General features: G+C 37.4%; 1 protein-coding gene across 1 annotated transcript in view; it reads left to right on the forward strand.

Moving 5' to 3' along the window:
* Window positions 1-16353, forward strand: part of LOC150086500 (dynein axonemal heavy chain 3-like) — a 544757-nt gene that overhangs the window by 266636 nt on the left and 261768 nt on the right. Inside the window, exons 46-47 of the mRNA XM_090372184.1 lie at window positions 3360-3586; window positions 15278-15388. Of these exons, the coding sequence (XP_090228310.1) occupies window positions 3360-3586; window positions 15278-15388 (338 nt within the window). The remainder of the gene's footprint in view (window positions 1-3359; window positions 3587-15277; window positions 15389-16353) is intronic.

The following is a 16353-nucleotide window of genomic DNA, read 5'->3' on the forward strand; positions in this document are numbered from 1 at the left end:
GAATATGATATCCACTTCTGCTGGATTCCTAGCCATGTTGGGATTAGTGGAAATGATTTGGCTGACACCGCAGCCAAATCAGCAGTTCCCAGTAATAATCGCTGCCTGTTAGTCCCCTATACAGACTACAGGCAAATAATACACGAGAAAATACACTCCCAAAGGCAGGATTCGTGGAATAGACAGACTGCGAATAAATTATATCATATAAAGCCTGTAATTGAACCGTGGCAGTCTAGTCTGCGCAGGAATTGTAAGGAGGAAGTTGTTCTTGCCCGGACCCGCATAGGACATAGTCATTTGACTCATTCATTTTTGCTGAGGGCTGATGACCCTCCTATGTATGAGTCCTGTGGATTTTAGTCCAGATTTTAGCAATATCCGTTTTACCGCTTTTAATCATCTGACTGAGCCGTATACACTCAGTCAGATTTTATCCGACAATGACAATGTGTCTGCTGTTTTTAGATTTTTAAAATCAATAAATATTTTTGCTCGTATATAAAATTTACATTTTTCTTTTATATATTTGTTATACCTTTGGACATAGTGACCTAACTAATTAGGTCACTGAAAGTTTAAACTTTTTTATAAATGACATGGTCTTGGCGCATTATAGCCTTAGTAGCTAATGTGCCAATAAAATCAAAACCAACCAACCAACCATCCTTGGGTGAAGTGACAACAGAACCATCTGGTTTGGACAGAGTTGGGAGCAGAGATGAGCAAAAGTTGTGGCCAATAGCTTTGGCAAGAAATCAGAATGCTCGGCTACCATTAGAGCAAGAAGCAAGTTTTCTACTCTTAGCCTGTTCAAACTCTAGTTTGGACTGATTAATAACTGCTTTACAATTGTTGCGAGCTTTGGTGTAGGCAGAAAATGAAACTGGAGAATTAGAAACAAGCCAATTACGATATGCAACATGCTTCTTTTGAACAGCCTTAGCACATTTATTGGAAAACCAAGGTTTATTTAAAGGATGAGATTTTAAAGTGGAGTGTGGGATAAAGGATTCCATTCCTGCAAGAATAATTTCACTGACATGATCAGAGCAAACGTTGACATCAGAAGTTTTGAAACAGTAATCCGACCAAGGAAAAGAAGACTCGCAGGTCATCCCATTTTGCATTCTTGTAATGCCAAACAACATGAGGTTGGGAATAGCCATGAGGTAAAGGTTCCATTGGAGAAAAGACAATCACCAAGTTGTGATCTGAAGTGCGTAAAGGACCTTTCACTTCGACTGTGTACTTAGAAGGCTTGTTTGTGAGAAAAAAGATCAAGCGTATTGGCTGCATGATTAGGATTGTCCGGTATTCTTGTAGGTAAATGAACAATCTGTGCAAGGTCATTAGTAATTGCAAGAGCCCCAGAATCTCGACCAGCTGGGTCAGTGTGACTAGAAAACGGAAGCCAGCTGGAGTTGTGAATATTAAAATCACCAAGGAAAATTACCTCACTGTTAGGAAAGTCGAGTTGCAAAGAGAGAAAGTCAAAGAGCTCCAAGTGATTAGTGGAGTTGTGAGAACGGTAGAGACAACAGATGAATTTGACACAATGAGGTAGAGAGATTTTAAGCCAGAGAAGATCAAAGAGAGGAGATTCCAAATTGCCAAGTCTCTGACAAGGAATATCGGAATGAACATATACACAAGTAATAACTCTGAGGCAAAAGGAATCATACAGTGAATAATTTGGGCATCTGAGATGAGCAGTAGTTGAATCAACCGATAACTGAGATTCTGTCAGAAAAAGTACATGGGGTTTGGCAGACTGCAAGTGGAAATGGACATCGTTGAAATTAGAATTGAGACCACGTATATTTGTGAAATGAATTAGGAAGTGCTTGGGAGGTTTAGATCTTTTCACAGATAAGCTTGCTCTATTAGTTTGACAATTCTTGGTGTATTCAATAGTAAGAAAAAGTGGGTGGGACATGCTGTATGAAGTAATCAAATTTTTGGATATGGTGTACACATGGTAAGAATATACCCAGATCCTTGACATAACGTGGCCTCGACAATGTTCCCCACATACACACTACTCGGACTCCCTCCAATCACTATCTGGCAGAGTAGAGGTAGCAAGATTATACACTAGCTGATCCAGAAGCCTCCTAAAGAGTTACCAATAGGTTCGGTCCGGTGTACTAACTAGCGACCAGCCTGCGAACACCATTTTAGAGCTGTACCCTCGAAATGTAAGGAATATTGGATCTCGCCACGATGTTCAACATAACCTCAAAAGTCATCATACTGCATGATGGAAGAGATAGGGAAGGGTTGACCGGAACTTAGCTCTAGAGACTAAACATGGGTTTCACCACTTCTAGCCTCCAATAAGCAAAGTGGTGGTATTGCACCGGTTGATGAGAGTCATCTACCACCTAGTACTGCCTGGTAACATAGAGGAGCAGCATTTCTCCCTGTGGTTTGGGCACCACACCTCGACCCCTGCTTATGTTGGTTCACACCTGGGTATTCACCCACCATGTACTTGTGCATGGAGGTTATACCCAGGATTACTGACAGTCCCACCATCATGAAGGTGCAAGCAGAGGATTTGGCTGTCACAGACCATCCGGACTTCGAATATCAGTTCCATCAGCGTTTTAGATTCCCAGGTAGCAAGTACAGCTTGTCTGGCATATCTGAGAGAATGTCTGTGACTACCTCAAGGACCTCTAAAATCCTCTTCATTTGAAGAGAATTTTAGAAATTCTTCTAGTCATTGTTGGAAATCGAATCAAGGCCTCTCCAAACAACTGGGAGATGGCAATGTATCATGCTACTTAAGCTGTCATAGAGGACATATTCAATCCACAGTAAATTTCGCATCATTTAACTCCTGACAATTCACTGTTCAACAGCAGTGCAATCTAAAAGAGGGGCAACTATTTCCAACTTAATGTCACAGAAATATGTCTACGCCAAATTTCTTTCTAAATATCATCTGAAATTAAGGCATATAATGGTAAGAGCAGGTGGCAATGAGTACATAATAGGTACATGATAAAATCAAGCATTCCCTACTTATTACTTTGAATTAACTCTCATTGCTGCTACTTAAGAATATCAAAGAATGAGAGGTATCATTTCTTGAGCTCAGTTCTCAATGAAAGTAACTTATGGTAACTGAGTTATGCAAGTTACTTCCACTTCTGAATAAGTGAGCATTACATATTTTCTATTGTTTTTATTGCATGCATTTAATTTTAAACTTATTGTTAATAATGAAATTTTTGTGTAATTTGAATTGATTCAGTTTTTAGTCTTCTCATTGTAATATTCTTTTATTTAGTTTTCTCTGAATAGGATTTTTTATTTATGAATTCCATTTTTAATTTATTTTTCATTAGGTAGCAGTGGAAGCAACAAAATATGTTTACAAACAAGCTATTCAAAAATTCCTTCCCACACCATCAAAAAGTCATTATGTCTTCAATTTGCGTGATTTTGCTCGTGTAATTCATGGTGTTTTATTGATTCCAAATACTCATCTCCAGGATGGAAATAAATTGATGCGTTTGTGGATTCATGAAGTTTATAGGGTATTTTATGATCGGCTAATAGATGATGAAGACAGGTAAAGCTTATATGTGCTGGTCTTCTTTCATATATGTAAAACTTTTTATTATAAATTTATTAAAGAAAAGTTATTTTATATTAGGATATTTTTAATGAAAATATATACTACTCTAACAGAAGGAAGTACTACCCTACATTAGTTAAAATACACACACGTATGCACACACACACAATTAAGTTAACATAATAACAATTCAACAGTGGTTAATAAAGGATAATCAGATGTTTCTTTTTGCTGGTGGCCATCCTCTCTTTAGAACACAAATGAACTAAATCACATACATTTGTTGATTTCCAACCTAATGTTTCTGGAGAGCTATATATCTTTCTGATATTCAGACTTTCTAGTTTTTAATTTCCTGCCTATCAATTTTTCACAGTCATAGGTTGCTTGGCATATTTATTACATTTCTTCTGTCTAATTTAACAGATTCTTTAAATTTGTTTCCTATTTACAGGTAGGCCTTAATTTATGCCGGGGATACATTCCACCTCCTCACAATCATTAGCTGAAGCAGTGTAAATTGAGGAAGAATTATAATGTATTTAAATGAGATAGGTTCCTTCACTATAAAAATTGAACCATAAGAGTTAATATAAGTGTTTTTTATATTAAATATTTGTGGTTATTTTATAATTATGAGATACAAATAATATTTATAGATAAAATATAAATAATAAAATAAAAATTCAACTTAGTACTTCGTCCTGTAGAGCCATCTTTGGAGTATTATTATTATTATTTTATTATTATTAGCCATATGGTTCAAGGAAGCCTGAGGCTTATGCTGCAGCCGAGCAAAAAAAAATTCCCGAGTTACCCCCGGTGTGTGAGAGTGAGTGAGTGAGAGTGAGTGAGAGAGAGAGAGAGAGAGAGAGAGAGAGAGAGAGAGAGAGAGAGAGAGAGAGAGAGAGAGTGAGAGTGATGAGAGAGAGAGAGAGAGAGAGAGAGAGAGAAGTAGAAAGGCATCATCAAGAAAGAGAGAATGATGATATCCAGCTCAGGACCCTGGGTTTGCCAAACCCATACTCACCATATGTGAGCTCCCGGATTGTATGTAGTAATGTCACTGTCTGCCCCCCCATTGATGTTCTTTGATAGTGGCATAATGGGGCGGCATTAATGGGATGAGCTTGATGGAGGGTCGACCAGTTCTGCAGGTTCTTTGGCCTTAGAAAGGAACTGCAGCAGTGTGATGTCTGTTGAATCTTTCTCTCTTCTATTGTAGTGGAGCTTCAATATGTTAGTAAAAGCTCTTTGGATGGAAGAGCTGCATTCCCAGTTCTCTGGGTCATTATCACATAGAGTTTCACAGCCTGTTTGTATTTGTGCCAAAGCCGATTGACGTGTCTTTGTGGTGAGGGTCCTAACTGGCACAATCTCCTGCTCTTCCTCTTCTTCCTCAGAATCCTGTTGAGCCATTTGTGCAACCAGCTCCTCTAAGTCCTCCTTTCAAAGAGGCTCACCATGACTTTGCTGCAACTCACTGACATCATCAATGTCAACCCTCTCAAGGCCAACATCCTCAGCCATCTGAGTAATTTCTTCAGCCACTGCTGAAACTGACTCAAACTCAAGGAAGTAAGACATTGCATCAGGGCACAATTTCCTCCAAATGCCATTCATGCATGATTGCGATACTTTTTTCCAGGCTGCAGCAATGTTACTTATGGCTTTAAGGTTGTAGGACCTCCAGTAGTCCTTCACAGTCACTGAGTTAAATGCCTGCACTGCCTCAGCAACCCCTTTGAAGGTTGTACATAAATAGTATGCCTTGAAGGTTGCAATAATGCCTTGATCCATTGGCTGCAACAATGAGATGGTGTTGGGTGGCAAATAAACGACCTTCACATTCAGAACATCGTTAGGAATATCTTCAAGATTCACTGGATGTCTTGGAGCATTATTGTGGACTGGAGATGTGCAAATGTATCCCCAATTCACAAAGGGGGATCGAAGGGTGACACGAGTAATTACAGACAAGTTAGTTTAACTTTTGCTCCAGGTAAAATAATGGAGTCACTGGTTAAAGATGGATTGCAGGATCATCTAGACAAGACTGCAGCAATAATTCAGACACAGCAGGGGTTTGTTAAGGGAAAGTCTTGTCTGACAAATTTGATAGGATATTATGATGTAGTTACAAAGGAACTGGATGCAAAAAATAATTTTGATATCATATATTTGGATTTCAGGAAAGCTTTTGACACCGTTGCGCATGGAAGACTATTGTACAAATTGGAGCAGAATGGTATTAAGGGTAAGTTGCTACAATGGATAAAAGGATGGTTGAGTGGGAGAAGACAGAGGGTGGTAATTAATGGGTGCTGCTCTTCGTGGACTAATGTTATTAGTGGAGTCCCACAGGGTTCGGTGTTGGGTCCACTGTTTTTTTTTATATATTTATTAATGATATTGATGAAGGTCTATCAGGCCTAGTGTGAAAGTTTGCAGATGATAAAAAGGTTGGCAGGGTTGTTAATGACAGTAATGGCAGTGTGCTAGCAGGGAAAAGGAGGTGATTGTCCCTATGTATAAGGCAATGGTCAGGTCATGCCTTGAGTACTGCGTACAGGTCTGGAGGCCTCGTTTTAGGAAGGATGTAGATTTGCTACAGCATGTACAGAGAAGGGCAACAAGGAACTTAAGCCTCTTACCAAGAGAGGCTGAAGTTCTGCAAATTGCAGTGGCTGGAAACTAGGCACCTGCGCTGTGATCTGATTGAGGTGTATAATGCCTTAAATGGGTTGAGCACGCTGAATTCTGATGGGATCCTTCCAGTTGTTCAGATTACGAACCTAAGGGGGCATAAATTCAAATTAAGAAAGGACAGATGTAGAATAGATGTGCAGAAATTTGCCTTTAGCCAGTGGGTGGTTAATTGCTAGAACAAACTTCCATCTGTCATTGTGGAAGTTGATAGGTTGAATAAATTTAAGGAGGAACTGGACAGGCATTTGTAGGGAATGGTGTGATTTTTTTTGGATGATGCTGCATAAGCTCATACACTTGCTTTCTTGCATCACATGCCACTACTACTACTACTACTACTAAAACTACATTTTTGGTCAAGTTTGCTGAACAAAATTGGGCCACCTCTGGACAAAAGTATGAAGTGTACCATTCACTAAAAAGGGTCTGGGTCACCCACGCTCACTTATTAGAGTGCCAGAAAACAGGATGTTGAGTCTTCACAATGCTCTTCATAACGTGGATTCTCTGAATGGTACACCAACATCAGCTTTAACTTAAACGTGCTTGATGCATTACCACCCAGAAGTAATTTAAGCCGATCTTATCAAGCTTTATAACCAGGGGTAGACTTCTCTTCACAGGCTATATATGTCCTACCAGGCATCTTCCACTACAGCCCCATTTCATCAGCATTAAAGATCAAGTTGGGGGTGTAGCAGCCTTCATCCATTAACTTTTGGAATATGGGAGAATATTCCTCAGCACCTGCAGTATTGGCACTAGCGCCTCACCAGTAATTTTTGCATTATGAATTCCCAGTTTTTGAACCAGGAAACTATTAGTTACTATTAGAACCAGGAAAGTGCAGTTAAAAATGGAAGTTATATGCTAGGTATACATTTCCTAGAAATACATACCATTGCAGGTGCTTTAATTTAATTGCCTGTTATTTTCCAAAATTGGAATTAGGTAGGTACCTACTTAATTCCTTTAACTTAAGTAGCATGTTTTAGGGGAGTGGAGGTAGGGCATGCCGATTAGGGAGGTACTTATATATTTATAATCTCTTACCATCACAACATTTAATTATTTTGAGTTTATTTTTCATCCTTTTGAGTTTGTGAACGCACCATGTCGGTGGAATTTTTGAAATCAGAAAAAGGAAAACTGAAATTGTGCTTTAGTGGACATTTGTTTTATAAAGACAGGCAAAATGAAACAAAAATTCATTGGAAGTGTCAAAATTACTGAAAAACCAAATGTGCCGCTCGCGTTACTACGGTAAATAACACCATCGTTAAAACATTGAAGGAGCACAATCATTGTGGAGACGCAGCAGAAGTTGAGGCAGCACAACTTCTTGATACCATTCAAACTTATGCAGAAACAACAAATAATACGCCTCATAGTATTATTTCAAATGTTTCGAGAAACTGTAGCCAAGCAGCAGCCCCTAAGCTTCCAAGTGTAGATACAATGAAATGAACGATCCGAAATATAAGAAACCGAAATTTTGATGTCCCAGTTCTTCCAACGCATCGTAGAGACATAGTTTTTACAGAAGAATATAAAACATCATGCAATGGAGAATTGTTTCTACAATTTGATTCTGGACCCAAGGATAATCGTATGTTAATTTTCAGTACAAAAAGAAATTTGCAGTTGTTAGTGTGAAGTGAACACTGGTATGCCGATGGGACTTTCAAAACTGTTCCCTTACTTTTTTATCAGCTGTATACGATACATGGATTCAAAGTCAAAATTCAAAGACATTTATGCATTATTGTCTAACAAGTCTGAGGAAACGTATGTATTGGAACTGGCTATGTCCCCGCAATCAATAACTATAGATTTTGAGACGGTGATGATGAATGCTTGCAGAAGAGTTTTCCCTGACGCTTTTCAACGGGGTTGTTTTTTCCACTTTTCACAATGTATTTTTCATTCCATTCAGAATAATGGATTGAAACAATGTTATGAAACTGATTCTAATTTTGCTTTAAATATGCGAATTTTGGCAGCAATTGCATTTGTGCCCACTCCAATTGTGACGGTCGTTTTTGAACGTTTGTGTGAAAATGGTGTTTTTCCTCCAGAATCGCAAGAAGTTGTTGATTATTTTGAGGATACATGGATTGGATGCCCAACCAGATGATATCTTCGTCGACCACCAAAGTATTCCCATGAAATGTGAAACGTATGCCAGCTTGTTCTTGAAGGATTACCAAGAACGAATAAATAGTGACCACTAAACAGTGACCACTACCCATTAATCATAAGGGTGGCACAGAGGATTTGAGGAACAAGTCGCTGCTTATCATCCCAACATTTATAATTTATCGATTGCATTAAAAAAGAACAAAGTATTAACGAAATGCGCATTGAACAATATTTAAGTGGAAGTGATCAGGGCAACCAAAAAAAGAAGTATCGCGATTGTGATGAACAAATTAAAAGGCTTGTTAGTGCATACGATGAATGGGGTGATATTGTTGATTATCTAAGAGGTATAGCGCATAATATTTCTTATTAATAATTTACATACTGTGTTGTAAATATTACAGTTTCTTAGTAATTAATTATCCCAACATGACTGTTTTTGAAGATTGCATAAACATTCATTTTGAATTTTTGCAGTGTACTATGACATACATAATGTTATAATTAGTTTAGTTTAAAATCAACCAATTGTTATATTGTTCAAATAATGGATTTTTTACTATTTTTGTGATACATGTAACTATTAAAACACATAATCTACCTATTAAATTACATATTTCCATACATGTGTTTTTTTTATTTCCGTACTATTCCCTCACAGTTCATAGAATTCCAAAAATATGCCAATCATAGCTTAAGGCAGAAACTTAAATAAAAAATAACTTTTTATGATTTGACCAAACACACCTCATTGCTTCTAGATGGTAAAATGCGATAAACTGACGCGGCGGTAAATTGCTGGCGATAAACTGATGCGGCGGTAAATTGTTTATGCGGTAAACTGACGCGGCAGTAAATTGCTGGCGATAAACTTTTCTTGACTCTGAAAATAGAGGGCGAACTCCTTCCAACTCGCAGCATAATCTTGACATTCAGCTCGCCTAATTTACCTTCATCAGTAAAAGCAGGGTATTTGCATTGTTGCATTCGCCCATATATTCCGAACCCAATAAGATGTTACAAGTGTCAGAAATTCGGACACTAACAAACAGTCTGTCGAGGAGACCCCCGTATGTCCTAACTGTGGTTCAAAAGATCATTCCCAGGCTGACTGTAAAGCCCAGGCTCCGCTCTGCCCCAATTGTAAAGGCAACCATCCGACCTTTTCTAAAAATTGTGAACAATGGAAATATGAGAAAAAAATCCAGAAATATAAAATACAAAAGAAAGTTTCATTCCCAGAAGCAAGAAAGCAAATACAACTAATGACACCTAGACGCACGTATGCTGAAGCCTCTAAAAAGTTTCATTCAGTATCAGTCCAGACTGATACATCAATACCTCCAAATATCTCTATTTCGGAATGGGCTCATTCCCTGCTCAGTTCTGTACCTCAACCTTCAAAGCAACAGATTTCTAGCAGAGCTAACAACACACCAGTCACAATACCACCTTCTGCCGATGCAGCTCCTGTAAGATCCGTCCAAGCAGATAATGCAGATTCTAATCGAAAACAGACATTTGACTCCTCCCTTATGGATACTAATGAAATTTCCAGTCAAGATAATACCGAAACCATTCTGGAGGTACATCCAGAGGATGCATTAGACACAAGACCTGTTTTCTCAAAAAGAGATAAGATTAAAATTGACCATGTCAAACAGACTTCCAAAAAGCAGCAGTCAGATTCAGTTCATCTAAATTGAAACAATGAACATTGTCCAATGGAATTGTAGAGGCTTTAGGAGCAATATTGATGACATATATGACATAATTCCCAAACTGCAGCATAATCCAGTGGGCATCTGCTGATTGCCTCAGGTATCTCCCTTGATAAAAAACTGTACTCTTTTCAGACAAGATAGACCTGTTGCAAATAATGCTCGTGGTGGAGTAGCCATTCTCATAGATTCGTGAGTCCCATGCAGATGCATTTCTTTACAAATCTCTATAGAAGCCGTTGCTATGCGAATAGCAATTGGCATCACTCTGACTCTTGTTTCGATCTATCTACCACCCAATCATCCTTGTACTATTCATGAACTTGAAGGCGCCTTCTTAGCCAGGTGGGAAGGAACAGCAGTGCGTAGCACACGCTTCTTGATTAGACCAGGGTTCAAGTACATCACCACCAAATACGGAGAATGTGGAAAGGTCAGGGAATGACCACCACATATTCCCGGAGCAATATGGCCTTAGTTGCTAATGCTCCTAAAAACCAAATAACAAACACGAACTTGAAAATCTTATCCTGCAGTTGCCAACCCCTTTCTGTTTATTGGGTGACTTCAATGGACACCATCCATTTTGGGGTTCTCCCAATGCAGATGGACAAGGGCAACTCATTGAAATGCTAATTGACAGACAAAACTTAACCATCCTAAATACTTGTTCACCAACTTACATCCATCTCCCAACAGGAACAGTGTCTGCAATAGATCTATCTATATGCTCTCCGATCCTCTTTCCTAATATTGAGTGGACAGCTCTAGATGATCCACTAAACAGTGACCACTACCCATTAATCTGTAAAAAAATCCAAACATCACACTCTTCAACTGCAAAAAACCACATAAAATGGAAATTTTCCAAGGCAGATTGGGCCAAGTATACCCCTCGTGTTTCATTTGATAAACAGATCATTGAATCTTTCCCAATTGACACAGCCACTGATCATATCACCAAAGAAATTCTAGCAGCTGCATCTATTGCCATCCCACACTCACGGTCAGACATCTATAGACCCATAAACTATTGGTGGAATGAAGAATGTAAGAATGCCAAAAAAGAAAAAAACCAAGCGTGGAATATATTCCGCAAATACCGTACTACCAATAATCTTATAAATTTTAAGAAACTCAGAGCCAAAGCCCAACACGTCAGAAAGAAAGCTAAAAAAAACTCTTGGATCCGATTTGCAACTTCAATAAAAATAAAAATACTGATGTAAGAATAATATGGAAAAAAATAAGACAGCTAAATGGCAAATTTCCTCCATTATCCTTGCCAATATTCAACTGGAATGGACAGGAGCTCTGTACTCCTGTAGAGATTGCGAATACTCTAGGGACAGTATTCTCCCAATTGTCTGCCTCGACCTCATATGATCCGTCATTTCAGAAGATCAAAGCTTCAGCCGAAAAATCAAAATTTAACTTCAAAACCACTGCTTCTCTACCATTCAATCAGACACTTACTATGATTGAACTTCAAGAAGCTATATATTTTCCTCAAAGAACAGTGCTGCTGGTCCTGACAGAGTGTATTACATAATGCTTCAACACTTAGACAATAAATCATTATCCTTGCTGCTAACCTTTTACAACTGTATATTTATTGAACATGCATACCCCACTCGCTGGCATCACTCCTATGTACTGGCAATTCCCAAACCAGGGAAAGATCATTCTATCCCTCACAATTATAGACCCATTTCTCTTACCAGTTGCTTGAGTAAAACTTTAGAAAAAATTATACACTGCCGATTAACATGGTATCTAGATTCAAAACATCTAATCTCTGATAACCAGTTTGGTTTCAGAAAAAATCGCTCATCCCTAGATCTTATGGTCAAAGCTGAAACAAATATCAGGAATGCATTTATCCGAAATGAACATCTTGTCATGGTCTGCCTTGACATAGAGAAGGCCTTTGACACCACCTGGCATTTTGGTATCTTGAAAGATCTTCATTCCCTTGACCTGAGAGGCCACTTACCATGCTACATACAAAACTTCCTTCAGTGTAGATCTTTTCAAGTTCGCTATAGACAAGTCTTCTCGCAAATCTATATACAAGAGGAAGGAGTCCCACAGGGCTCAGTTCTCGGTGCTACTTTATTTGCATTGAGAATAAATCATATTACCAAATGTATTCCCAACACTGTGAACTCATATCTCTATGCCGATGACTATTTCCTGCAGTTCACTGAATATGAACTTCATTGAAAGGCAACTACAAATCTCACTAAACAATATTGAACTATGGATGGCACAGAATGGTTACCGACTATCTCATCAAAAATCTAGTGCCATTCACTATTGTAACAAACGAGGGATGCATACTGACCCAGAGCTACACCTGACAAATCATCCTATCTCAGTTATGAGTAGCATTCGCCTCCTTGGTCTAATTTTTGATAGGAAACTTAATTTTTTAGAACATATCAAATATCTCCGGACAACCTGCCAGAAAAAAATGAACATTCTCAGAGTTCTTTCTTCTACAACATGGGGTGCAGACCATTACACCTTACTTCACCTGTATGGAACTCTAATTAGATCTCGTCTTGATTATGGGGCCCAGTCTATGACTCTGCTAGGGAGAGTGTCTAGTACGGCTTGCTCCTATTCAACATTCTGCCCTCAGGATTGCAACAGGTGTTTATAGAACATCGCCAGTACAAAGTCTCTACACTGAAGCCCATGAAATTCCACTCTGCCTCAGAAGAAAGGAGTTACTTCTGAATTATGCTGCTAAAATTCAAAGCATGCCTACCCATCCCATTTGGCCTTTACTTAGTGATCCATGGTTTGAAATAAACCCAGAACAGTTCAACGTACTGGCATCAGATTGCAGGCTCTATCAGAAAGCTGGAATGTACACTTTGAAAAAGTCCTCCAAGATCCAAACACTTCAGTTCCCCCATGGTCCTGTATTAATCCATCCTGTCACAATTACTTCCTAAACTGGGGAAAAGATTCCCTTGCAAATATTAACGTGCAACAACTTCATACTGCTCACACACAAAATTATCCGCATTTCACGAAAATATACACAGATGGATCAAAGTCTGATAGTGGAGTAGGTGCTGCAGCAGCTTTCCCTTTTAACACCATCTTTGTATCTCTGCTTACTGAATGCAGCAGTTATACAGCTGAGTTATTCGCCATCAAGCTTGCCGTAGAAAATATTGTCCATTGCTCCATTAAAAAAAGTATAATATATACGGACGCACAGAGTACACTAGTAGCCCTACAAAACACCTCCTCACCAACCAATCCTTTAATAAAAACCATAAGAAGTAAGATGATTCTTATTCAGGAACGCCAGCAAGTAGTTATCTTCTGCTGGATCCCACTAATGTGCAGACTATGCCGCAAAACATCCATCTAACCCATCATCTTCAGGTTTTTGCATTCCATATGTTGATTACAGACCTATGATACGAAGGATATGTAAGGAACAATGGACACTTCTATGGCAAGCTCAAACGGATAATAAGTTATTGCAAATAAAACCAGAACCACAGTTATGGACCTCTAGTTTTCGTACTAACAGAAAGGAAGAAGTAATCTTAGTCAGAGCACGAATTGGTCACAGCCAGTTTACTCACCTATTTCTCCTCACAGGAAATGATCCTCCACAGCATTTTCAATGCAACTGTCAGCTCACAGTGAAGCACATTCTTGTTGAATGCACTCTGTACAAACATGCTCGGCAATGCTCATTCAGCTTCCTTCCAAATCTAAAAGAATCTCTAAAACTCTCTCATATCGTAGGCAACAATGCTAATCCCTTCGAGTTCAAATAAATCAAATAAAATTAAGACAATCAAATAAAATTATATGATTGTCTCTGACTGTTTCCATAACAGTCACCATTGATAATTTTCATATAACTGATAGGCACAATATGGCCTAAGCAGCCTTTGCACCAAAAATAACAACAACAGTAACAATAACAATCCTCTGCTGCATTTATGGTTGCACTTTCAAATTTTATTTATATATATATATATTTTTTTTTTCATTATTATTTTAAAAGGCTGTTTTAAATGTTTTAAATTTGAAATGGCATAAATTAAAGCATTGTAAAGCTGGCTCTACCTGTATTTATTATTTTGCTGCTTTTAGTAGTGTATGATCACGAGCTTCATAATTTATTTTATTATTATTATTTTTTATATAGCTTTTTCATTTTTTACTATTCCTTTTGTGGCCTCACCCCCATGAGGTCTATGCACAGGTGCACCTATAGCATTTGTACCAGAAGATAACACACCTCTGCTCATATTATATTATCTTTCCTATTTTTTTTTTAACTGTGTGTCTGTGCCCTTTATACATGTGAATTTTCTACTGGAAATGTCTTCAATTTTGAAGTTTTTGTTCCTTATTCTTATTTGTTATCTTATTGGTCATAAGAATGACATGGAGGAGCTTGAACACATCTGCAGATCCTTATTCATATGCACAAAATAATATTAAAAAAGGTGCTTATGATCTTAAAATGAACAATACCTGGATTATTTATAAGTGCTTAAAGAGTAAAATGGATTGTTAGGATTTCATAAAAGTTTTAAAAAAAAAGTCATAATGAAGACATGCTGAAGGAATGTTTTTGTCCCCTTATTTTTTAGTATATGAAGAAGATAAATCTTTTTAAGATGGTTTTAGTTTTCCTCACTCAGAGCCAAATTCCTCTTTTCAATAAGTTACTCTGTGTTGCATTACTTTTTTGAATAAATTGCTGTAATTTGAGTATATTGTTGTTTATTAAAAAAAAAAAAGCGTTGGTTTGAAAATAGCAAAGTTAGCCCTAAATGGAAGAACTTGCTCCACATTAAAAAGACTTGTTTTTTAAGCAGGCTAGAATTAAATATGGGGATGGGAAGTCCTTCTAGTGTATACAGTTTTCTAGTTGCACTTATCATTAATTTTTATGACCATATTAGGAATTTTTTAATATGATAACCAATTAATTATCTTTCCTTTAAATGAATTGTGTCTAATGATTACTAATAATATAAAAATTTGTTAAGCTTGTTAAACATATTGCTATTAGTAAAATGAAATTGCTGAAATTTTTTTCGCTAATTTCCTTATTATATAGGGCTACTTTTTTTTCAATTGTCTCTGAAACAATGCAAGTTTGCTTCAAACAACCAATGGACAAACTTCTTGAGCATTTGACCAAAAAAACACTAACAGATGAAGATGTAAGGTAAGTGGTATGACTAACCATCATCACCTTTGTTATCATATACAAGCAGCATACCAAAATGCAGTTCTGTTTTTGCACATTCTTCAATATATGACTAGTTCATTCTTGCATCATAATCTCACTCTCCTCATTATCTTATTGGAGAGGTAATGAGATAATAGAGGTGTGAGATAATGGCAACTATGTAGTTGCTATTATCTTATCCAATACCCAATTAAGTGATCTTCATAATCAGCCTCTGTAGCTGGTTTAAAATTACATGAATCACCTGTTATTCTTCCTTCAAAAATTACATGATTCTCTAAAAAAGAATACCAGGAAAAAAGGAAAAAAATTCTTGCTCAAGTGATTAGCAGTGATGAAATCTAAACACTGCCACGACACAGGCTGTGACATACGCAAGGTGAGTGGGCTGTTGCCCTGGGTGTTAAGTGATTGGAGACTCTGTGAACCTCAATACTTTTTTAAAATAAAATTTATATATCAAGAATTTTTCAAAATATTTAATGCTGATCTCCACATAATTCTTCAGTGAAGGCAAAATAACTTGGTTAACTTCAGTCCATCTAAAACTTAGTCCTTCCTGTGTTATTTCTTGCACAAATGAGTCTGTTTCATCCATGTTTATCTTTAATAGCACTCAGATTTCTAGACAAGATCACAGGTTTCTATTTGGGATTATCAGAGCCTGCTCAAGGTAACGGTTTACTGAGCAGTTGCGAGGGACTACGATTTAAAGGGTGCCAAGTGCTTGGAGACACAAAATATACATGTTTTGCCTATTTTTTTATGTTTCCATTATGTATTTCTAATATATATATATATATATATATTTTTTTTTTTTTTTTTTTTTTTTTTTCTGTAACTTTTTATATTTCAATCAGAATTTTAATATTTCTAGAATATTGAGAGCTATGTTTATTCCATTGTGTCACAAGAATGATTGAGTTCACTAGTTATTTTGA

Source organism: Mastigoproctus giganteus, chromosome 4, assembly GCF_048544385.1.
Source record: "Mastigoproctus giganteus isolate SK-2022 chromosome 4, ASM4854438v1, whole genome shotgun sequence".
Lineage (NCBI taxonomy): Eukaryota > Metazoa > Arthropoda > Arachnida > Uropygi > Thelyphonidae > Mastigoproctus > Mastigoproctus giganteus.